We start from the raw sequence: 23,350 nt of genomic DNA on the forward strand, positions 1-23,350 counted from the left end.
GCTAGACAAAGCAGCAGATTTCACTTATAGGCGCCCTATTTGCAAGAGGGTGAAATCCTGTTGCAGGAGACAGCAAACCATGCATCTGTCGAGATTAGCATTGCCAAGATGATGGAGACAATCATGGCTATTTCGATTGCAAATGTTGTATTTCCTTTTTCGGCATGTCCAAGCAACTCGGCGATCATTTCTTTGTTGATAAAGAAAAAGGCTCGAGCTGGCAGCCACCAAGCTCTATAAAAAGCAACAAAGTTTGTTGTGGCAAAGTTGATGCCGCTTTGCCCGCATTTGATCCAAGCTTCCTAGGACATGAAACAGGAGGCAAAAATGACAAAAGAAAAGAAGATTGAATAAGAAAAGAACAAAAGCAGGGCAGGAAGAAGGAAAAGAAGAAAAAGAAGGAAACCGTGCGCATCAGTATAGTGTGAACCGCTTTGATAGACGCATGCAGCTTGTGCAAAGCCAAATCGGCCGAGACAAATGCAACTAGCAAGTCAGGGTTTAGATGGGAAAATTGCTTTTCGAGGAGCTACCTTGCATTTCCTAACAAGTAAAGAGAGTGGAAATGATAAAATCAATCATGCGTAAGAGTGCATCTGGTGTTTCCTCGCTCGACCAATGTTTTATATCGTCTTTGTTTTTATTTACGTCTTATGCAAAGCCTCTATACACAAATACTGAATCAGGTTCGACATGACAAATCACAGGGTCAATGGCCGCTCAAGGTCCATCTGTAGACCGACTGAAAGCTGTGGTACCTGCTCATAGTTGGATTGGCGAAGGCACAATCGCGTTTCATGAAGAGTCTGTAGGAAGCTCGGGCTCGGACATCTCCTCATCACCTGCAAAAAAGCCCACGACATGGCACCCTCGTTGACGCCGCCAATGTTGGCATCCGCACTCGTCTGGTCATCGCGGCAGCCGGAAAACATGGCCACCATCTTGTGCTCCTGCTGATACATGGCGCTGTCCTCGTCTTCGCCTAGGCCCTCGGCCTGCTGCTCCTCGCCCATGTGTTTAAAGGAGCGAAAAAACGACGTGGCGCCCGCGTACAGGTCCCGCGCCTCGGCGAGCTTGTCAAAGCTGAAGCCGCCGCGAAGGAGGTCCGACGCCTCGCTCATCAGGTGCATGCCCTCGCGGATATTGTCAATCAGGCTGACGTTGCCCTCATCGTCCGTCTTGTACACGTAGGGCAGCTCGAGGGCGGAACCGGAGTGGCAGCAGTCCAGAATGGCAAACAGGGTGCTGCTGGCGGGCATGCGAGAGACGAGGTGCTGGTGGAGCGTGTCCGAGTCAATCTGCCCGCGCTCTTCAAAGTCGACGGGGCAGATTGTGTCCAGTATGCCCGAGGGTCGCTGGCCTGTCGGGTCGCGGACCTGCCCGCCATGTCCCGAGTAGTGGAAGAAGTTGCAGGTTCCGGGCTCGCTGACAAGCCAATCAATGGCAGCCTGCATGAGGGAGTCAGCCAGCTGAATGGGCATGTATATTCAGAGTCGTCAACCCTCACCAGTATATTATGTCCGCTGGGGTAGTACATGCCCCCCAAGTCATCTCTTAATATGACTTGGGAGCGAGGATCCGACGAGTAGCCTCGGTAGCTGAGAAACTCGGCAATATTCTCAACATCTCGATGGCATCCATTGAGCTGATGATCACTCCCGAGGTAATTGATGCCAATGAGCAAGGATTTTTTGCGCACTTCCATGATGGCGGTCGGTGTTGGGCTGCGCTCGTTTGTTTCCGTCGTATTCCAGTGTGGCTTGAAATTTGCTGACATAGTGAGGGGTGGTGGTGCATCGTTGCCCTGCCACACTCGGATGAGGTAATTCTGCGGGCTGCAGCATGCGGATTGCAGTAAAAGGCAACGAAGGTCTATTGTGATAGTGCAACCAAGCCACTGAAATGTCAAAATGTACTTGGTAGACTGTATCAACCTTTCGCCCCTGCAAGTCTTGCATGGCCACCATGTTTGGAGGTGGCTGACTTGGAAAAAGCGTGATTTGTATGCGAGTCTGATACCACGCGGACACTGACTACAGCGGTGGTTGGCCTTTATTAACGTCTCGTGTTAATGATTACCAGAATGTCATGTAGCACGGAAAAGTCGAGCAGTTTGTGCTCTAGCTCAGGCACATGTCCTTCCAAAATGCGGACTCAACGACAATGTTTCCAATTTTATACTGCAGACTTTCGGACGACATGACAATCAATCCTGTATTAGAAACTAGAGTTGCATAGTCGGGATATTTTGATTTGACAAAAGTTTTGCCCCGGTCTTGGCATATCGAGATGGACATTCTTGGCACCAGTGCCGAGAGTCGCTTGACGAGTGGCGACCGCCTCTGACCGGCTGTCATGGTTTTGCAGCAATCCGCGAGAGAAGATGAAGAAAAAAATGTCTAGAAACAAACATGCCCGCTTACAAAGTGCTCAAATAATCGGGACGCGAGTTTCTACTTGCAGCAGGCCGCAGATGCCTGGCAACTGGCTCCATGCGCTTCTATCCGTTCATGCTTATTTGTTGCTTGAAATGTCTCCATGAAATAATACCTGCTCTACTCTTGTCGCGCAATATTATGCGACACAGCTCGAAACTTCATGGGACCTTGTTTGGCAACTACTTCTCGGTTGCATCTACTTTGGGACTCCAACCGATGCGGCGTGGACCTTGGCTGCCGTCCATCGACGCCACAAGTCTTGGCGCAAATTTTAACAATGCGCAAATTGCAGGTATTTCAGGCTTGGCGCTGGGAGACGACGGAAATAAACAGGGCCAAGCAAGACGACGGGACGGACGCCGCCTGGAGTTGCCTGCCGTGAACTGTCTAGAGTCAGGGTCCCCCTACGAACTATAAGAACGTCTTGGCAAAGATTTCTTTCCACATGGGCATATGTTTCGGCTGCTGGAGGCAGCGGAATAAAAAAAAAAGTCAGCACACTTGTAAGCAAGAGCAACTGAGTTGCCCGCAATTTACGTCACCGTTCCCCGCGCGGGTTATACCAATGTGGGCAAAAGGACAGCATTGAGAAACAGCGCGGGGTCGACATGCTACATTACTAAACTTATGAGTTTAGTCACGTACGACTACATATTGGCAATAATAACGGCAGAAAAGAATTTCAAGTAGCTTGAGCTGATTTTCCTACTTACTGATAGTCTTGCCGAGCCAGAAGTTGATTCAATGTGCTCAAGACTTGATCCGTTCGCCAGTGTCGCAACAAAAGTTGCAATGCAGCCTGGGTATATACAGAATCGGGCAGTCGCCGAATATTCAAGACTATTGACGCATACCCAAGAGCCGTCGACGACCCCATTCCTCGGCATCGGAAGATACTCATAATGGACTGCTTCCGGGGACATTTGAATGCCAGGGACCAGGGTCCCTCAGCCATGGCCCATGGGCTATCTCTTTCGATAACAATTGGACAGAAACATGCAACCCCGGTGCATGTCAGTCTGCATCTGGGCACAGGGCTAGTTGCTCAGTCTCATTGAATCGTCATCCGTGTACCTGCAGCTCGCTCAATACATTATTGCCAGCTATAAATATTGAGGCTGTATTGCCTCCCAAGCTCTCGCACTCTTCTTCTTTCCCTTCTCCAACCAGCAACTTCAACTTTTCCACTTCAATCGGTTATCAAGGTTCACAATGACTCGATTTACTACCACTCTAGTCGCTGCTCTCGCCGGAGCCAACTTGGCCGCTGCCAAGTGCAGCTACAAGTGGCGCGCTCACGCCGGCGACACCTGCGATTCTCTGAGCTCCGACTGGAGTGTCCAAGTGAGCGACTTCATCAAGTGGAACCCCTCTGTCGGCGCCAACTGCTCCAACGGTGTGACCGCTGGTCAGGAGTACTGCGTCGAGGATAATGGTGCTGGTAGCAAGCCTACGACGCCTCCCACGGGCTCTCCCACCACTCTCACTACCGCTGTCACCACCGCATCGAGCACTCCTACTCAGCCTACCGATGGCGCTCCGTCGCCTATCCAGGACGGTGTTGCCAAGGACTGCAAGTCTGCACACAGCTGTATTTAGAGGAAAAAAACGACCCTAACTCTTCATTCAGGCAAGGCTTGGTACAAGGTCCAGGCCGGTGACACTTGCGACAAGATTGTTAGCAAGTACGGTGCCTTTTCCACCGACGACTTGTAAGTAATAAGAAGACAACACTACACACTACACCGGATGGACTGATGCTAACGGTCAACGATATAGCCTCAAGTGGAACCCTGCCGCTGGCAGTGACTGCACTGGTCTTTGGGTCGACTACTACGTCTGTGTTGGCGTTGCTGGTACTCCTACCTCGCCCACCGGCTCTAACCCCAGCAAGCCCAGTTCTACCCAGGCTGGCGTTGCCAAAGACTGTAAGCAAGGCCAAAGTTGGTGCAAAACTCGGAATCTAATGGTTTGATCATAGGCCAGAAATGGTACAAGGTCAAGAGTGGCGACACTTGCGACAAGATCAAGAACCAGTTCAACACCTTTTCTCTCGACGACTTGTAAGTATAAACTCCACAAGAGCACCACTGCAATCAATGCCGTGCTGACACAGTTTCAACAACAGCCTGAAATGGAACCCCGCTGCCGGAAAGGACTGCTCCGGCCTCTGGGTCGACTACTTTGTCTGCGTCGGCGTTCCCGGCACTCCTACCTCGCCGACCGGCTCCGACCCCAGCAAGCCCTCTCCCACCCAGGACGGCCTCACCGACAAGTGCACCAAGTTCTACAAGGCCCAAAAGGGCGACACCTGCCAAAAGATTGTTGACAGCCTCCGCACCTTTACCGTCTCCGAGTTTACCAGCTGGAACCCCGCTGTCGGCAAGGACTGCACCGGCATCTGGGTCGACTACTACTACTGCATCGCCGTCCCCGGCACGCCCGCCAACCCGGGCCCGGTCAGGCCCAGCCCTGTCCAAGACGGCATCACCAGCAAGTGCAACAAGTACTACAAGGTGCAGAGTGGTGATTACTGCGACAAGATTATCAACAAGTACAACAAGGCCTTCAACCTCGAGCAGCTTGTCAGCTGGAACCCAGCTATTGGCAAGGACTGCAGCCATCTCTTTGTGGATTTTTACATTTGCGTCGGTGTCCAAGGCTGAGTAATGACTTTTGGAGAATATTTGAAGAATATTTGGTGCGTCTTGGAAACGACTCATGATGTCCTGTATATAGTAAAACATGGTGAAGATAACTAGACGTGATTCGCAAAAAGATGTTACTTTTGCCTATTTAACCTTGTTCTTTCCACTCGGGATATACATCACAAAGAGCGATATATTCAACAGTTGACGCTTATATATGGCTGGAATTTCATCAACTCTTACATCCGACGCTGGAGCGGCATCTCGCGCCTCACCCTCTCCAGCTCACCCAAATCCACGTCTACAAACCCAATTTGGCCTTGCGCTCCCTCTGCGGCGTTGCCCTGCTCGTCAGCGACACCTCCCAGCGACAAGACCACCCGGCCCCAGGGGTCCACGACCATGCTGCGGCCGTAGCTCGCACGCTTCTCGTTGTGGCGCCCGACCTGCGCCGCCGCCACCACCCAGCTCTGCGTCTCCGTCGCGCGCGCCCTCAGCAGCGTCTCCCAGTGCGCCTCGCCCGTGCGCAGCGTAAACGCGCTGGGAAAGGTTAGAATCTGCGCCGGCCGCGCGTGCCAGGCGCTCGCGGCGCCCGGCTGGGCCAGGGCCACTGCCGTTTCGGCGAACCGCAGGTCAAAGCAGATTAAGCTGCCGATGCGGCCGACCGGCGAGTCAAAGGGCGCGGTGAGGCGCGTGCCGGGCTGCACGGTGGCGCTCTCCCGCAGCGCGCCGTAGTCAAAGACGTGCAGCTTGTCGTACGTAGCGGCGTCGTCGATTTCGCCCTCGGGCGTAATGTACAAGGCTCGGTTGAACATTCGCCGTGCCGTGCCGCTGCTGTTACTGCTGCACGCATCTGTTGACAGAGGCATGTGGTGAATGCCGACGTGGACGGCGACAGCGTGGGCTTTGGCTGCCGCGCGCAGCCCGACGACAAAGGGCGACACCGTCTGTGGCTGCGCCAGCTCCAGAGACGTCTTTGCATCGGGAGCAATGTAATCTGAAGCTTCAGGGAGGAAGAGAACCTGGAAAAAAAAGAAAAAGAAAAAGAAAAAAGGTTTCATGAGCCATTGACCATTGCTGCGTGGGCATGTGAGCGAGCAACAAACTGGCTTACCTTGGCGCCGCCGGCTGCGGCTTTGGCCACCAGCTTGACGCACTGCTCCAAGTTTCCCTTTAGAGAGGCAGTGGAGCATATTTGCCCGACAGCCTGATAAGTAGAAAAGAAGTTAGTCCAACTACTCGATTCATAGAGAAAGAGAGAATGAAACATACTGCTATCGCCATTCTGATGAATGCGGCTGTTTTTGAGTATGTAGCTAGCAAGCATGAAGTCCTCGGTCCACTTTTGAGTTGACACATCATGGCGCAATGACACTTGATTACTTATTAAGTCTAGTTAGAGAACTTGATTTAAAAGTCTTGGTAATTAATTTTTTTTTCAATTCTGCAAGAGCTAATTCCCATCTTCTCTTGCGATCCGTCCGTTACTCCTACGCATCATCCCATGCACACAGGCTTAGCCATTCCAAACTCTGAGAGCGGTATTTTTGCTCCTCATTTGAACTCTTTTGGAGCTTCTCAGAGCGCCACCATAGCAGAAAACAAAGTCCGGTACCCCCAATGCCCTTGGGTAGAAAAAAACAAAAAGACAATATCAAAACAAACGCCAGGCTAAGGTAAAATACACCTATGGGTAGACAAATAAAGAAGGATATCGTCGAGAGGCGCCCGTCAATCTGCCCCTCTTGGTGCCACTTCGGCCGTGTCCCTAGTGGCAAAATTATCTAGGGTTTGATGAATCAAGTTGCAGATATGCGTGTTGGAGCATCTGCGCTTCTCGCCCATCTCGCTCCAAGACTGCGATCCAGTCGCGTAGCTGAATGTTCCTCCCCTTTTCCTTGTCCTCACGCCAGGTACCGAGACGGTTTCGACCCTCTGTCGTCAGTGCCAAGTTGGTTGGCGTCGACGGTCCCATGCCATTGACCACCTTGCCGCCATCGCTACTAGACTTGACTGGTGTGCTCGCTCCGCTGCCTCCTCGGCCGACATTCATCCAATCGTAAGTCTTGCGTTTGCTCTTACCGAACAGTCCACTTTTACCTCCCAGACCAGCAAACATGCTACTCGTCAAGTTTTGGTTCGCGTGACTGTTGGCTTCCGCCGCTTTCATAGCTTGGTTCTTCTTTTGCTCCTTCTTTGTCATCGCCTTGTCTGACTCTGGCGCAACTGTTCCAGGTGTTCCGGGAGCAGCGCTGCCAGACTTTGGCCCAGCCGTCGTCGTTTCGAGGGTGCCATCCTTTCTCTTTTGACGCCTTCGTAGACGAGCCTCCTCCCACTCGCGCTCCCGCTTGGCCAGCTCACGCATGGTAACTGTCATGTATGAAGAAATTTTCGGCAATTTCGCGGGCTTCGTATTCACTTCACCGTTCGCTTGATCCCAAGTGCCTGTATAGAGAGTTAGCAAACAATAGTTGGCCTCATATCAGTTGCTCTTACGCTTCAGAGAGCCGTCGCCGACCTCGGACCTGCCCTCCGCATTTGGTGCCTCTACAACTTCAAGCACTTCCTTGTTCATAGGCGCCGCAGCGGCCGCCCATTCCTCTGGAATATCGCCATGTGACGTCTTTTGTCTATTGAGTGCAATCGCATTTGCGTCCTCGAGAAGTTCTCGCAATCGTTGCTTGGTACTGATTGACAGCAGCGCAAACTGGTCAACCAAGTAGGCGTCGTGCGGTATGAATGATCCGGTGGTGCTGACCATTGTCGAGTCCGGCCCTGGCTGAGTCTTGACGTTCACAGATGGAGTAGGGAATTGATCAGGGTGGCGCAGTTTTCCGGGCGCATAAGTGTTGCCGCGAAGCTCGAGATTAAGACCAAGATGATGCTCACGCGCAATCTTATCCGCTCGGCGATGCATAATCGCTACAAAGAGGAAAGGGTCCGCTATCTCCTGCGTTCTTTGAGCTGCCAATCTCATAGCCGATTCCTTCCAAAGACGCTCTGCGACATGAGCCTCATAATCTTTCTGAGACTGGTCTTTAATCATTTCCGCAGGCTGGCTTGCAGGTCCGGCACCATAGAACGAGTTCGCGCCAGTCGGCGGATACACAGCAAATCCCGTGCGTGCGTCTTGATTTCCGTCCATCGCATTGGAATAGAGCTCGGACATATACTGTTCTTCGGCGCGCAAATCAATACCGGTTCCTGCGAGCGAGTCTGTCACGTCGTATTCATAGTCCTTAGCTGGTCTCTCTGCAGGTCGTTGAGGGGGCCCCATGACGTTCTGTTGCATCTGCTGCTGCCCTTGCTGCATAGCAGGCATAAGTGTTGCGTTCGTGTAGGGCGTCATCATCGCGGGAATCTGTTGGTGTTGTTGCATCGGAGAAATCGTCGCATTCGCATTCGCGGCTGCAGCCGCTGCAGCCGCAGCTCGAGCCTCGGCAACGTTATATACGGGCGTGCCGTTTGCATAAGGAGTGTTGTATCCACCCTGCACGGGAGGCGTTTGCGCGTATGTAGGTGAGCCGGCCGTGGGAGGACTGCCAGCCGCGCCGGGGCTTGCAGCGTAAGATGTTGCCATATACGGCGAGCCGGGTTGTGAGGATGCTCCGACTCGCTTGTTGGGCGGGAGCGCATAACCCGACTGAGAGCCCGCTGGCGAAGGAGTAGGCTGCGGCGGCGAATAGGCCCGCGCCGGCACCTGCGACTGGGGCTGAGCCATGATGATACGACTCAGACGCGGAGCTCCGCTTCAGTTTGCAGAGCGTGCGCAAGGAAGAGATACGGCGGCTAGGGCTAGTGCGATGATGCTGTCAGCGGGCAACAAAGCCCGTCACGTCGGATGCTGCTCGTCCCATTCGACGCGCCACCTCCAGCAAGTAATGTCGCGACTCCGTAAATTGTATGAATATTGCTTGTATCGATGAATGCTGCTCGAGCGCGCTTGCTGAATGACCCGCACCCAGATGAGAATTTGGGGCTGTCGCAATCGATTCGAAGAGACCTTGGCTAGGGAGCGTGATGCGTAGGTGGGAAACTTCGTGCTCCTTCAAGTCGGGGCAGTGGAAGCTTGAAGTCACGTGCGCACGAGCTGCTTTCCCGTTGTTGGCCGACCATTACCCGCGATAAGCTTGAAGCTTGCATCGCGTCTTGACACAATGCCTTTTTGAGATTGCTCATCTGAACACACTGGCGCATATAAAACGATATTCGGAGGCCAAACTGGAGTTTGGTGAATTTTTTGGCGCTGAGGGAAGGTAATCTTTACAACGACAGGCGCAAGCATGGCTTCGAAACGCAAGGCATCCGCCATGAATGCGGCCGCCTCAGACGAGCCGGTTGATCCTTCCGACGAGCTTATTTTTTTATGTTTGGGTGGTGGAAATGAGGTTGGAAGATCTTGTCACATTATTCAATATAAGGGCAAGACGGTCATGGTGAGCTCGAATTGGGACATTGCGACCGACAAGTACTAACTAGTCGCAGCTGGACGCTGGCCAGCATCCTGCCTACGATGGCCTTGCTGCGCTCCCTTTTTATGATGATTTCGATCTGAGCACAGTCGATGTGCTGCTTATTAGCCAGTGAGGATTGCGCTACTCTACAAGGGCCTTCTCGTTGAGTCGCTCTTTGCGCCCGTCACTAATTTCGGTCCCAGTTTCCACATCGACCACGCCGCATCTCTGCCATATGTTCTAGCAAAGACGAACTTTCGAGGACGAGTGTTCATGACGCATCCGACAAAGGCAATCTACAAGTGGCTTATTCAAGACAGTGTTCGTGTGGGCAACACATCGGCGAATCAGACTACGCAGCCTCTTTACACTGAGCAAGATCATCTAAATACCTTTCCACAAATCGAAGCCATCGATTACCATACGACACACACGATATCCTCCATCCGTATTACGCCATATCCCGCAGGGCATGTGCTGGGCGCTGCTATGTTTCTCATCGAGATCGCCGGGCTCAACATATTCTTCACAGGCGACTACTCTCGAGAGCAAGACAGACATTTGGTCTCGGCGGAAGTCCCAAAAGGCGTCAAAATTGATGTCTTGATCACAGAGTCCACGTACGGTATTGCATCGCACGTCCCTCGTTTGGAACGTGAGCAGGCTCTCATGAAGTCCATAACCAATATTCTGAATAGAGGAGGTCGCGCGCTCTTACCAGTCTTTGCTCTGGGAAGAGCCCAAGAGCTTCTATTAATCCTGGATGAATACTGGGGAAAGCACTCCGAATTTCAAAAATACCCAATATACTACGCCAGTAACCTGGCGAAAAAGTGTATGCTCATTTATCAGACCTACGTTGGTGCCATGAACGACAATATCAAGCGACTGTTTAGGGAACGCATGGCGGAAGCGGAAACATCAGGAGAGGCTGGAGCTGGTGGTCCTTGGGACTTCAAATACATTCGTTCGCTGAAGAATCTAGATCGCTTTGATGATGTCGGTGGTTGTGTCATGCTAGCTAGCCCGGGTATGCTACAAAACGGCGTCAGCCGCGAATTGTTTGAGCGCTGGGCGCCGAGCGACAAGAACGGCGTCATTATTACGGGTTATAGCGTGGAAGGCACTATGGCGCGCCAGATCATGAAGGAGCCAGAACAGATTCAGGCCGTCATGTCACGTAGCATTGCCGGTGCGAGAAGAGCGCCTGGAGGCGACGGCGAAAAGGTCATGATCCCGCTGCGATGTAGCGTGCAGGAGTATTCCTTTGCCGCGCACGTTGACGGTGTCGAGAACCGCGAGTTTATCGAAGAAGTCGCGGCACCCGTGGTGGTATGTTTCCCACAATCTGTTGCGCTTTTACGCAGCTACTAACACACGGTAGATTCTAGTGCATGGCGAGCAGACGAATATGATGCGTCTGAAATCGAAACTACTGTCGCTCAATGCCAACAAGACGACCAAGGTCAAGGTGTATTCACCTCGTAATACCGAACTGCTACGCATTCCCTTCAAGGCCGACAAGATTGCCAAGGTCGTAGGCAAGCTGGCCTCTATCCCGCCGCCGCGCCCCATTGTCCCGTCCGATGAGGGTGGCAAGGACGCTGAGGCTAACGCGGCTGGCCCCTTGGTGTCAGGTGTCTTGGTCCAAAACGACTTCAAGCTGTCTCTCATGGCACCTGAAGACCTCCGCGAGTACGCCGGCCTCAACACGACCACAATTATATGCCGGCAACGACTAACGCTGAGCGCCGCGGGCATCGACCTGATCAAGTGGGCGCTCGAGGGCACCTTTGGCAGCGTCGAGGAACTGCCCGAGATGTGCCACTTGCAGAATGCGGCGGCGGCCAAGGGTAGCAAGGTCACCGATAAGGACGCGGAAGATGGCGGGGACGACGAATACAACCCGGAAGCGGAGGAGGAGGAGGCAGCCGACGAGGAAATCCCCAGGCTTGTAGCGGCGTACCTTGTCATGGGCTGCGTGACGGTGCGGTACCGCACCAACGGCGAGGTGGAGCTCGAGTGGGAGGGCAACATGCTCAACGACGGCATCGCCGACTCAGTCATGGCGGTACTCTTTTCCGTCGAGAGCTCCCCGGCCGCCGTCAAGAAGTCCTCTGGCAAGTGCGGCCACGCCCACGCATCCCCGGACGCATCTCCCTTGCCGGACCGCAACCCTCACGCGCGCATCTCACCAGAGGACCGCCTCGAGCGGCTGCTCTGGTTCCTCGAGGCCCAGTTCGGCGCCGACAATGTTGCCCCCATCGAGACACCGCGCCTGCCCGCCACGCCCGCCCTGCCGTCACCGCCACCAGACGACGCGGCGGACGCAGTCAAGCCTGACGCCGACGCCATGGACGTCGAGAATGGCGGCGGTGGGGACGACGACGAGGCCGCCGCCCTTGAGCAGCGCCAGCGCAGAGAGCTCGAGCGCTTGCACAAGCTGGGCATCCCCGTCCCCGGCGTCTCCATCAAGGTGGACAGCATGACGGCGACGGTATGGCTCGAGGATCTCGAGGTTGAGAGCAGCAAGGCCGTGTTTGCGGACCGCGTGCGCGCAGTGGTTGAGCGCGCGGTGGAAGTGACGGCGCCGCTGTGGGGGTGAATGAAAACGTAACAGGCATGATGCATTTGGAAAAGGTGCATGCAACAATAATTTGTGCAAGAGAGACGGGTTAAGGTGTTCTCAGATGACGCATGATACAAGTAATGCAATCATGAAACGTTTCCATGATATTTTCCCTTCATCCGCTTCATTTCTCCGTTTTAGGTTTTGTTTATTTCCACAAATTACAAAGTCAAAGACATAGAGACGTTATTGGTAGATTATATTGCCGAGTTTTGCCTTGCAGCAGAATATAGGGGTTCAGGACAGCCTCGCATCTAGAGAAGACAAGTCCAATAGCACACTAATCTTCGGTAAAGCAGTATATAACAGTAACAAATCAAAAACAAACACTAGACTACAGGTGTGTATGTTGTGCGTCGCATCTATCCTAGGTACTCCTTGAGCTCCTCCGACTCTTCCAGCAGGGTCGCAAACGAGAATGGCACAAATGGCCACCCCGCAAACTCGGCAAACTTGGAAAAGGACTCGACCCAAGCCAGACGCAGCGAGTGCAGCATGGCGCTGGTGCCTTCCATGCAGACAAGAATGGCAATGGCTGTAGGGTGGAAAAGGTTAGCGGGAGTTCGGTCAAATTGGTGGGTGGGCGTGAGGTGGATGGCATCGGAAACGTACTCAGGAAAAACCACATGTAGAAGCCAATGACAATGGCAATGACACCGACGACGCCAGTCATGGGCAGGCAGAGGCCAATGGTCATGGTCCACAGGACGACGCTGAGCTGCTGATGGGCAAGGGAAAGAGCCCAGAGACGTAGGTAGGAAGCAGTGTGGGAGACGCAGTTGAGACAGAATTCTAGACACAAGGTTAGCTAGCCGTCAAAGATCAAAGATCTAATCATGCATAAATACATACCGATGGTGTGAATGACTTGGTGAATCATAACCTCGCTAAACTCAAACTCTTCGTGCTCTTCGTCGACGTTTTGCGAAATCATGGCAACACCTTCGCCATCATCAATGCTGTTTCCGTGGCCACCTCCGTGAATCAGGCCCTCGCCCTCGTCGTCCTCGTCCAAGGCACTAACGCGTGAAGTCTCGCCGAGGCCGCGGTAGCCCTTGGCGCGGGCGCGGTTATGCTCCCAGCGGAGGTAAAAGGGCTTGAGGAACAGTAGCACGGGAACTTGGGCAAAAGCCAGCAGAAGCAGACCGACCTGGACATATTCCTGCCCAGCATAGAGCCGCTCTCCACCGGCGAGGGTACCGGGTTGCAGGAACATGTAAATCAGCATGTTGAGCAGGCCAGGGGCGGGCTTGTCAGCGGCCTCCCAGTCCACCGTCCACTTGTAGATAATGCAGACAACGAGGTAGCCAAAAATGGACTGGAAGAAAATCATGCCCGGCACAAAGTTGCCCCAAATGTCAATGGGCTTGCGGAAGTGCCTAGCATTGACGTAGGCAAAGACCAACGAGTAAGTCATGTGAGCCCAACCCAGCAGGATACTCATCTTCATCTTGTAACTGTTGCTGAAGAGAAGATCGTTATCTGTGCCGTGCCATGCAGAGTCGAGACCAAAGGGATAGCGGTAACCGTGGCCATTGAGGGTTCCCTCGATCGTCTGGCCCTCCTTGAAGCCCTTCTCGGGCACTTTGAACTCCCAGGCGCTGTCAAAGAGCGTCATGGACTTGGAGAAAGCATCGTTGTAGATGAGACCGGTAAATAGAGAGAACACCGCCATAACCAGGGCGATATAACGCCCGTAAAAAACCATGGCAAACAGTTCGAAAGTTACTTTTTTGAGCGAGCGCTCCCAATAAATCATGGCCAGCGCAGCAGACAACATGATAACGGCGTGGCCGAAATCACCAAACATGACGGCAAAAAGAAAAGGGAAAGTCACAATAACCGGCATGGCGGGGTTGACTTCCTGATAAGTGGCGGTACCGTAAGCGTTGACAATGGTCTGGAAACCTTCGGTAAACTTGTTCGTCTTGAGATATGTGGGAGGCTTTTTGTTGGTGCGAATCTCATTGATGATGGAAGGGACCGAAAGGCCGGCGCGGTTTGTCACATCCTGTAGGGTTGATCTGATGAGTGGTAGATCGTTGGTCGGACACCAGCCCTCTGCAATCAGCGTACGACGGGCTCTGTCGTACGAGAAGAGGTTAAGAGTGCCGTAGACGGCCTTTTCCTTGGCAATCAGCACCATCCAAGCAGACAATGACTGGGAGATTTGATTGAGCTCGGCCTGGAGAGTAGCCTGCGTATTCTGAAGCACATTCTGCACATCCTGGAGCCTGTTGTTAACCTCATGGATCTGATCACGGCGCAGGTCGCTGTTCTCGTCGACACTGTACACCTCTGCACCCATAGACTCGGAAATCTTGCGGATCTTGGCAATAATCTCCTTTCCGTGGGCAAAGATGACAAAGACGTTCTTGGCAACGGCCTCGTTGTTGACGGGGTTGATGAGCGGCTCGGGAATCTCCGACTGATTCATGTACAGGTTGCCGCGGAGGGTGCGCCAGAGGATGCGCTCAAAAGCGGCGACGCGGTCGCGGGCAATGACGCCGGCGACGAAGCCAATGTTCATGCCGCCAAAGGAGCGCTCAACCTCGGGGGCGGCGCGGTGCTGCTCCACGTCGGCGAGCAGCGGGGCGTCGTCTTGATTGTGGTCCATCGAGGCGCGAATCTCGTCGACGTTGCCATGAGCGCGGTCAAAGAAGCTTCCAGCCTCGCGCAGGACCCAGCGCCACTCGGTGAGGTCGCCCTCGCGCTTCTTGAGCGTCTCGTAGCTGTCATTGAGGGCCGACACGCGCTGCTCGAGCTTCTCGCTGCGCTCAGCGAGCTCGTCAATCTCGGTGGTGGAGGGGCAAGCGAGGCTTTCGGTATCGAGATCAAGTTTGCGGAGAGCGATTCCGGTCTTTTCCATCTGTGAGTTGAAGTATCCTGAGAGGCTGCATGTTAGCGAGTCACAAGTCGAACATTGGTTCGAGGAGCGGGAATATGTCGACGTACGCAGTTGTCGCTCCACGTTGTCAAGGCGTCGAATTTCCTGGGTGTAGGTGCGTTGAAAGGCGCTGACGTCTTCGTTAAGCTGTTCATATTGATTCAGTCAGCGAGATCTGAGTTTTTCTAGGAATCAACTGGCGTATTGACGACTCAGCTGATGGCGAACAAGATTCCATACGTCTCGAAACTGGCAGAGGCCGAGCTCTCCAAGTGCAGTGACGACCTCGCGGCCTATTTCGTTGGAGACATAGAGCTGCACCATGCTCATGTCCGCAGAGCGGAAGGGTGTGTCCTGTTTAGGAGCCATGGCGACGCAGCTTTACGATCGCCAGATGCTCTTGTCCAGGTGGTGCTATGCAGTCGGTTAGAGAGATGCCTAGGTAGCTGTTACGTAGCGCTGCATGGTCACGGAGGCAGGCGGCGAGCTAACAAGCTGAATCACGTGATGCATTCCGACGTCACTTTGCTCGCCGCCACTGTGGCGCGTCGAAGAAAGTCTAAAGAGCCAAATAGGCAAAAATTAAGGCAAAGGCAAGATGATTGCTTACTTACTACATCTAATTCTTTTACAACTTTACATTTTTTTACCACGTCTCATCATCATCCCGATGCGTCTAAATCGTGAAATCTTGACGCAAGGCATCGATAGTTTCATACGTCAAGTCAACACCAGAGATAGGGAGACGGGTCTCTAGCAATATCCTAAAAAGTGTATTCAAAAGAATTTAGTTGCTACCATCTAAAAAGCTAGCCATAGTCCCAGCGCCACCATGCTTTTCAATTCAAGGGTATCCTGATAAATGCAGCAGCCAAGATGGGGAAAATGAAACATAATCGACGCCGTGGCTATGATGAAGAATATTGCCTTCGTAGGGTTCGCTTTTGTCGATGCAGTCTGTCGTGGCAAGAATCTTTCCGTAGAGCAAATATAGCCTCCAAGTAATCAAATCGAAATTCAAGACGCCTCGCATGTGCCATGAATGAGAAGAGATGCTGCCTTTTTTTTTCGCTTATTTGGTGATGATGCACATGCTGGATATGATTTTTTTTTTTCGTCAACTGTTGTCATTCAGGTCGTAAGAGTTGGGTATTTTGTTGCAAGAAGGAGTCGTGAAAAGGTGATAGGCGCTCACAGGCGACGACCAAACATGTAAGAGCCATACATGCCTCCCACTTCGGACACAATGGTGGGAATTTTGCGCATGCCCCAACTTTTAGCGCCCATCTTCCAGGAGCGGTGACCGTGGTCAAAGTTGGGCTCGTCGGTCTCTGTACGTCTGAGCCAGTAGCGGCTGCCAAATTCGTGAGCCAGCCATCCAACACGCTGCAAATTCTTATTGACTTTGGCGGCCCGCTCGTAGGCACGCTCCGAGAGCTCTACAACGTGGAGAGGGGCAGAGGTCGGGGCAAGCAGAGTACTAGCGCTGCCGATGATGGTTTCGACGTCACAAATGTCAATGTACTTGAGGTTGTGAGTCTGCCATTGCTGATCGCGGAAAAATAGGCGGTGAATGTCACTCATAGCAAGACCACGACCGACAGCAAGCTCCTCCAGAGTCTGCGACAGGCGGCTAAGATGGTCAATGTGAGAAGAGTCCATTCTACTGCCTCGAAGATTGAGGGACTTGAGGGTAGGTGGTAGGTTAGGAAGGAGTGCGTCAAGATCAGTCTTGCCGAGAAGCAGATGAGTGCTGGGGTCGGCACCGAGGCTTAGGAAAACGAGGTTCCTGGTAGCCGGGTGGGTAGTGACGAACTTGATGACAACATCGGCAGACAGCTCCTTGCACTTAGCAAGGTTCAGGTGCGTCAGTTTCGCAGATTCGGGAATTGATAGAAGAGCCTTGTCGGTAACTCGGGTTCCAGCGAGGTCGAGATGAGTGACATGGGGCATTCTGGGGAGTATGGTCTCAAAGACTGCCGAGGGCAGGCTCAGACACTTGTGAAAGGACAACTTGGTGATTGTGAGGGCCTCTGGCCAGTGGTCGCTGAGAATGGTGATGAAGGATTTCTTGAAGCCGGCAGAGGAGCAGCCGCAAAAATCGATGGCGGAAAGTTTGGGCATGTCGTAGAAAAGCTTGCGAAGGACTTCAGGGCCAAGATCGTCCTCGATGTACTCTTGGGCTAGAAACTCATGGATGTAGGGAGTCAGGGCAAGACAGTGAAACAGAGTCTCGCTGGTGAGATTCTGGGTCAGGAGACGCTCGGTGGCGGTGGAGAACATGATGGAAGGGTTGAAGTGGCTAAAATCGAGGCGGCGGACGATGGTGGCCAGGACAGGATACTCGGTAATGGTGGTAAGAAACTTGCGGAAGATGCGTGAGTGAGGAATGGTAATGTGGCGATAGAGAGTGGTTAGAGTAGCTGCGTGAATGGCGCGCGAGGTGCGAAGAAGCGACATGAGGTCGGTGTTGCGGGTGGTGAGGCCATTGGGAGGAATCTCGACGACGAGAAGATCAATGATGGCACCTTGTGATGGGTTAGCAAGGCAGACTGGGCAAGCAGAGATCTAAAGATGGCTTGCAACAAGAGCCAAGTCTCGAGGGTGAATGGTTTACATACCCAAAATCTCGCTTGGTAGCTTTTCGAGGGGCGCGGTGGATGTTGGATAAATGCCAGCCGGGGGCTGCTCGACTTGAGGCGCGGGGGTATCCCAGGTCATGTGCAGCTTGTGCAAATCCTCGCAGCTGCGACTGGCTATCTTGCCCTTGATGGGAATCTCCCTCCAACCCTTGAAGCCCTGCGCAGGATACCAAAAGCCGTGCAGCTTGGATGTGGGATGGGTCATGGGCGGTTGAAAGACGGGCGGGGGGGCCTCGACAGTGGGAGACTCGTCAAAGACATCTTCGGGGGTATCGATGTAGGAGGAAATTTTGGAGCGAGTAAAGGTCTGCGCGAAGCCGTCGTCGTTTTCGCGGACGGAGGAGAAGGAGGAGCGCGAGGTGGCCTCGGAGGCGGAGGGGGACATTGTGCGAGCCATGCTGGTGCCCTTAAAGTACATGGCAGTTTCGAAGTCGAACACCTTGCGGCGCCCGGCTCCCGTAGACACGGCCATGTAAGTGTCGGGAAAGAATTTGGGGTGTGTTGGTCCGCGGCTTGGGAATAGAGTGTATGGTGCTATTTCGAGCGAGGGCGAGCAGACGAGTCCAGGATGTGTTGGAAGACTTGCCCGGGACGTATCTGCGAGGTGATGTTTGACGATTTCTTTGGCGAGCCAAGTGATGTTGAAGGAGGAGGAAAAGAGAAGTGTTCGTGGTGAGCGGGTGTGATTTGTATATTGTGTGGCTTATGTATGGCTTGCCAGGCTTATTGTAATGGTGGTGGAGTGGATGTACTTTGAGTGGGCGTAGTTGTAGTGGCTGCAAGTGGCAATGGCCAGCTTCGGCTTTGTGTACCTCTAGTGACCTAGGTAGGCAGACCAGCATCGACAGAAGCTGCGTATAGAGCGTGGCAGCAAAGCGTGTGTCCAAGTGGCGTGTCTTATATGGCAAAACTGACGAGCAGATGAAGGTTTATCGGAAACGAAGAATGAGAGAGAGAAGAGAAAGAGTAGAGAAAAAAAAGAGAGAAAAGTCGACATTGGGGGTGGTGGAGGTGGTTTTATGAAGACGAGTCGTGTTTCTGAGTCGGAGAGGAGTCCCCTGCAGAGCTGCAGGTGGTGGGCAGTAGCCTGTAGGCGGTAGGCTGTCGGCGTGGAGGCCGGTGGATGCATTGAGTGGTCAGGCGGCAGTTTGGTGGGGTTGCGCAGTCGCACAAGACAAGGAATTTATTTGTAGGATGGAATTTCAAAGGCAATTCGGAAAAAATAAAGTGCATCTTTTAGTCGAAGTCTGTATTGGCTCGTAGGCGCTTCCAGGCTGTACTACCTAGGTACTATTGACAGTACCTAGGCACTGCTGCAGTAATTACTCTGATACTGGAGGTAGACGAGTAGGTAGGTAGGTAGGCAACCACAAGTGGAGTGGCAAGCCGCAAATGGCCGCCATCTCGTCTCTTGTCCGCTAACGCCGCCCGGAACTGCGAGCCCGCCAAATACCTGACCAGTGAAGTCATAATTGAATGAATCAAAAACATCTGGGGTGGCGCCACGCGCGGATTACGCAGTCACAGGGCTTCCATCCTTCCGCTTTCTTCTTTCTTAATTTGTAAACCTTGTAGCTGCTTCTTCAGGGCGCAGCCAAATCTTTCCACCCCCCAGGCAAGGGGCGTTTTGCCACGATGCCATGTTGCAGCCAGCATTACTGGTACATGATCCTGTCCACCAAGGTTCAAAGGCCCTGCTCATTCTCCTAGTTACCCATCCTCGTGCTCATTCTCACCACCACCGCCATCACTCATCCATGGACTGCAACGAGTCACGCCAGTGACCACAGTCTCAGTCGTTTCCCGGTATCCGCGCCGCCCTAGTTCCTCGGCTTGTCTCTAACAGAACAGCCAAAGACTGCAACAAGCAGACAATAATAAGCTTAGATAGCACTCAGACATTCAAGGGAGCAGCCGTCTGTGCTCACCTTTGAATACTACGTCGCCAATCCCGCTCTGCTACGTGTCGCATCATCCTACCAAGTTGCCAGCGCGCCAGCCAGCGAAACTACTACGTATGCTCGCGTAACACAATGGCCGTCATGTGAGCCGTTCCGAGATGTTGGAAACTGGAATAGCGCAGCCTCGTCATCCTGCCACTGCCGCATTCGCACCACCTTTGCACCACGCATCACCAAGGGGCAATAGACAGAGCCAGATGCCCTGTCCAAAACGGGCGATGCAGCTTGCAGTTTGCTCTCGAGGCTTACTGGGCATCATTCTGTTTACCCCGGATCACAGCCCCGAGTCTTGGCCCTTGGGGTACCACCCACATCGCCCACTCCAGTCTCCATCATCCAGCCAAAAGCAACCGCACCGTCGTTCTCATACATGAGCCAGGCAAGCCAGGTTAGTCATGGAAACTATTAGCTCATGTCTCGGGTCGGGTCTCAACTGGTAATAGTATTGCCATCATTCGCTCCCACTCAGACGTTCCCTCCTCGTCTTGGCAACAGCTCAACATCTCAACTGCCGTCTCTACGACGATACGCGCAGCAACCTCAACAATCCCACGAGCATCTTTTCCTTTCCCCAGACATGATCGAGGCCTTGCATTATTAGCCTATTACGTCGCACTAGCTCATTCAGCCATTCATCAGCCATCTCACTACTCCAACTTTTTCCCCTCGTTACGCGCCCACACCACCACGCCACGCCGGCCCCTCGGGTCGTCGGGCTGCACTGCACCACGCATCAATTCTGCATCCCGGAAAATAAGACTCTGCAGCTAACCGTTACTTGATTTGCATTCTGTCATGTAGACATGGATAATCTCTTATACCTGTACGGAGTAATTCTACAACGACTGCACGCCCTACCCGTCTAGCTTTACTGGTATGCCCGCATCGCCATCCCGCTTCCCCTCAATCACGCTTCCAATCGCACGACGCCAATCGCGCCGGATCCTCCACCCCGCGCGCCCTGAACATTTTCTTGGCGCCTCCCAGATCTGTCGTCAGAAATCCTGACGACACGCTCCAGACCTTGACGCCGTCCTCCTTTAACTTCCAGTGGTACGCCAAAATCGTCATGTTGAGAGCCGTCTTGCTCGACCAACACGCATCCGGAATTCACGACATTTTGCTTGGGCTACCCGGCTGCCGGCGGGGGGCTCGGGAAGTACTTCGGCGCATCGTCTCGAGCTGCGCGAGGCCGCTCGTCAAGGAGAGAAGCCACGCATCCTGGATCCTGAATTGGAGGAGCAGCGGCACAAAGGTGTGAGTGAGAATCTGGGTGCCCGTGAAGTGGACATCGTACATTTGGTTCCACGCCTTGCGCATCGTGTACTCGCTCTTGAACATTCTCATTTCCAGTGGTTGGCCTAATGTCCTGATGAACGTCAAATGCATCCTAGTAAGTCAATCCTAAAACACTAAAGACGTACTGTCATTATTCACCAGCACGTCAAGATAGCCTGGCCTGGCCTCGACCGTCTCATAAGCAGCATCGATGGCCTCGTCGCTCGAGACGTCCATCTGACTCACCACAATCACGCTTGTCATCACGGAGAACTCGGAATCGAGTGTCGAAGCTGCCGAGCAGCTTCAGGAAGTATGGGCGCCCGTAATGAAGGCAATCGTCTCTTCAGCCATATTTTCCATCACGAACCGTTAACAAGCCAACTGACGAGATGCAGTTCCTGCATTTGCTTCACGACGACTTTCTTCTCAAACTCTCTCAATGAGTTCTCTAATCCCGTAATCATACATACATTGATATCTACGGCAAGTTTGTCGACTCACGACTCACACCAAGCAACCAAGCGGAAGCCTCGGAGACCACAATCAACTAACGTTAATTACTCTACAATCACACACTCACTACCTTAGCTGACGGCACCGACCCAGCCCCAAGGCGCCGCCGTCCAGTCACGTTGATGGCTATACGAACTGTGCAGTAGGCCCGGTTTCTAGGCCTCTAGCCCGTAGCGCACGTTTTCTGCAAGCTGCAGCCGAGTTTGGCTCCGTGGGCAGGGCGGGTTGCGCCTCTCATCGACGTTTCCTGTCATCTGTGACCTGTATTATGCGTTTCTTGTTTCCGAGCACGCACGACAGTACAGCCGTCAGTTGCACGACTGATGACAGAAAGCAGCTCACCGACGCAACACATGGCGTCAGCTCCTCTCCCTGCCAGGCGAGCCGCACCCCTCCTGAACGTGCTATGCCTAAACATTGGCGTGTTTTTTTAAAGTAGGACTAGCCACGAGACCTCTTTTTTTCTTTCACATTCCAACCTTCACGATGGTTTCTACTAGCCCGCCTCCAAAAAAAGTCAGCGTACACCCCCCGCAACTTGCCCATGCCTGGACTCTGTTTGCCCATGCACGCAGGATCAAGCCACCAAGAAAAGCGCATGACCACACACAATTGTGCATTGAGGTGCAACTTTCTCACCATCCCACTGGCCAATGGCTACAACTTTCTTCCCATGTCTGTGCACCGCAAGTTCTAGCCCACACACCCACCCCCTTGCTGGTTCGAAAAGCCCCCATCGGCATGCTCCGGCGCGGACACAATGTCTAGGTAGGTACCTAACCCAGCGCACTAGTTAGCTGCTGCACCGTCATCCCAATGCAACACTGGGAAAAGAAAAGAGATTTCCCGTTTTGGCGCACCCCGTTTTTTTAACTGCTAACTTTTTTTCTTCTTGTTTGCACACAAATTCCCAGCACAGAGGAGGGGCGCGAACCCGCCTGTAAGAATCGACTATCTCTCCGCGGGGGAGTGAGGGGTTGGTGACGGGGTCAGCTCCAAGCCGGTAACGGCACCCACTTGGACAACTCACACGCAACAGTCAATAATAACGGCTGATAGTAACACCCAAATAGCTGGATTTGCTAAGCATGTGGCTTATTGTCAATGACCCACGATTGCTGCACTACCCCTCATTCTGGCGTAAAAAGTAGCATCCTGTTAGGTAATTGATTCCCACGACACGAAAAAATCTACGAGATCCGGCTAGCCCTGAGGCGTGTGCGGCCATATTTGGAACTTATGCACCCCGCAAAGCAACAACTAATAAAACCCCTTCAACTCTTAAATTAAGCGAGGATGTTGTGCCCTTGGCTAGCTGGACTGGTTGCCGTGATGGCGCGGCGGAGAGCGTAGTTGCCGGGCCCCTTGATCTTGTACGTAAAATAGTCAAACCTTTCGACGTGACCTAGCTTACAATCACTGTACGGCTTCTAGGATCGCTGATTCAGCTTGTAAAGGTCCTTGGACTGTGCTGTAGCGTGACTTCTCGTCCGAGAATCGTTGACAAAAAACTTACACTGCCTGCTGTCAAGATGACGTGGGGCCTGCGCTTCCAGTTTTGTAGACTCGGGTACTGGTCAGCTTTGCAGGGCACACTGCAGATGAACAAAGCGACATAGACTAGCTCTCTGAATAGCAAAGCTGGTTATAAAGTGCTTGCACTATATCAGCATGCCCCCGTGTTTGGACAGAGCTTGGTACCGATTCTCACCCTGTCTACCGATCATCCCACGATGATGCTGCCGATAAGTGGTGGCCGCATGCTTCCATCCCTGATACGACCAAATTGTTCTGCAATGCAATGCAATTCTTCAGAGTCGTTGGCGTAATTGATTAGACTCACCAGATGATCAACCCTGGTCATTTGCCGACCACTCTATTACGCAGGACTGTTCAA

General features: G+C 53.1%; 8 protein-coding genes across 8 annotated transcripts; 2 read left to right on the plus strand and 6 right to left on the minus strand.

Annotated features, from left to right (window-relative positions):
- Positions 1-701: 701 nt before the first annotated feature.
- On the minus strand, positions 702-1,705 carry BBA_03137 (putative metacaspase; the record flags this gene model as incomplete). The annotated part of the gene is made up of 2 exons (XM_008598234.1): positions 702-1,448; positions 1,508-1,705. The coding sequence occupies 2 exons, from the start codon at positions 1,703-1,705 to the stop codon at positions 702-704; spliced, it is 945 nt and encodes a 314-aa protein (XP_008596456.1).
- Positions 1,706-3,650: 1,945 nt separating this feature from the next.
- BBA_03138 (LysM domain-containing protein) lies at positions 3,651-5,104 on the plus strand (the record flags this gene model as incomplete). The annotated part of the gene is made up of 5 exons (XM_008598235.1): positions 3,651-4,029; positions 4,069-4,150; positions 4,218-4,366; positions 4,420-4,501; positions 4,567-5,104. The coding sequence occupies 5 exons, from the start codon at positions 3,651-3,653 to the stop codon at positions 5,102-5,104; spliced, it is 1,230 nt and encodes a 409-aa protein (XP_008596457.1).
- Positions 5,105-5,325: 221 nt separating this feature from the next.
- Positions 5,326-6,370, minus strand: BBA_03139 (carbon-nitrogen hydrolase; the record flags this gene model as incomplete). The annotated part of the gene is made up of 3 exons (XM_008598236.1): positions 5,326-6,108; positions 6,201-6,293; positions 6,359-6,370. 3 exons carry the CDS (start codon positions 6,368-6,370, stop codon positions 5,326-5,328), a joined length of 888 nt encoding a protein of 295 aa, XP_008596458.1.
- A 496-nt stretch (positions 6,371-6,866) lies between these two features.
- BBA_03140 (tpa inducible protein) lies at positions 6,867-8,807 on the minus strand (the record flags this gene model as incomplete). Its single annotated transcript, XM_008598237.1, has 2 exons — positions 6,867-7,531; positions 7,583-8,807. 2 exons carry the CDS (start codon positions 8,805-8,807, stop codon positions 6,867-6,869), a joined length of 1,890 nt encoding a protein of 629 aa, XP_008596459.1.
- A 562-nt stretch (positions 8,808-9,369) lies between these two features.
- Positions 9,370-12,145, plus strand: BBA_03141 (metallo-beta-lactamase superfamily protein; the record flags this gene model as incomplete). Its single annotated transcript, XM_008598238.1, has 4 exons — positions 9,370-9,522; positions 9,572-9,669; positions 9,744-10,872; positions 10,925-12,145. The coding sequence occupies 4 exons, from the start codon at positions 9,370-9,372 to the stop codon at positions 12,143-12,145; spliced, it is 2,601 nt and encodes an 866-aa protein (XP_008596460.1).
- Positions 12,146-12,531: 386 nt separating this feature from the next.
- BBA_03142 (vacuolar ATP synthase 98 kDa subunit) lies at positions 12,532-15,425 on the minus strand (the record flags this gene model as incomplete). The annotated part of the gene is made up of 5 exons (XM_008598239.1): positions 12,532-12,704; positions 12,782-12,961; positions 13,022-15,055; positions 15,125-15,203; positions 15,297-15,425. The coding sequence occupies 5 exons, from the start codon at positions 15,423-15,425 to the stop codon at positions 12,532-12,534; spliced, it is 2,595 nt and encodes an 864-aa protein (XP_008596461.1).
- An 822-nt stretch (positions 15,426-16,247) lies between these two features.
- On the minus strand, positions 16,248-18,170 carry BBA_03143 (leucine Rich Repeat domain-containing protein; the record flags this gene model as incomplete). The annotated part of the gene is made up of 2 exons (XM_008598240.1): positions 16,248-17,584; positions 17,678-18,170. 2 exons carry the CDS (start codon positions 18,168-18,170, stop codon positions 16,248-16,250), a joined length of 1,830 nt encoding a protein of 609 aa, XP_008596462.1.
- A 2,599-nt stretch (positions 18,171-20,769) lies between these two features.
- Positions 20,770-21,808, minus strand: BBA_03144 (short chain dehydrogenase; the record flags this gene model as incomplete). The annotated part of the gene is made up of 6 exons (XM_008598241.1): positions 20,770-21,020; positions 21,084-21,230; positions 21,308-21,388; positions 21,442-21,487; positions 21,521-21,579; positions 21,796-21,808. The coding sequence occupies 6 exons, from the start codon at positions 21,806-21,808 to the stop codon at positions 20,770-20,772; spliced, it is 597 nt and encodes a 198-aa protein (XP_008596463.1).
- Positions 21,809-23,350: the final 1,542 nt, after the last annotated feature.

The sequence above is a fragment of the Beauveria bassiana genome, assembly GCF_000280675.1.
Source record: "Beauveria bassiana ARSEF 2860 unplaced genomic scaffold BBA_S00006, whole genome shotgun sequence".
In the NCBI taxonomy this organism is placed as follows: Eukaryota; Fungi; Ascomycota; class Sordariomycetes; order Hypocreales; family Cordycipitaceae; genus Beauveria; species Beauveria bassiana.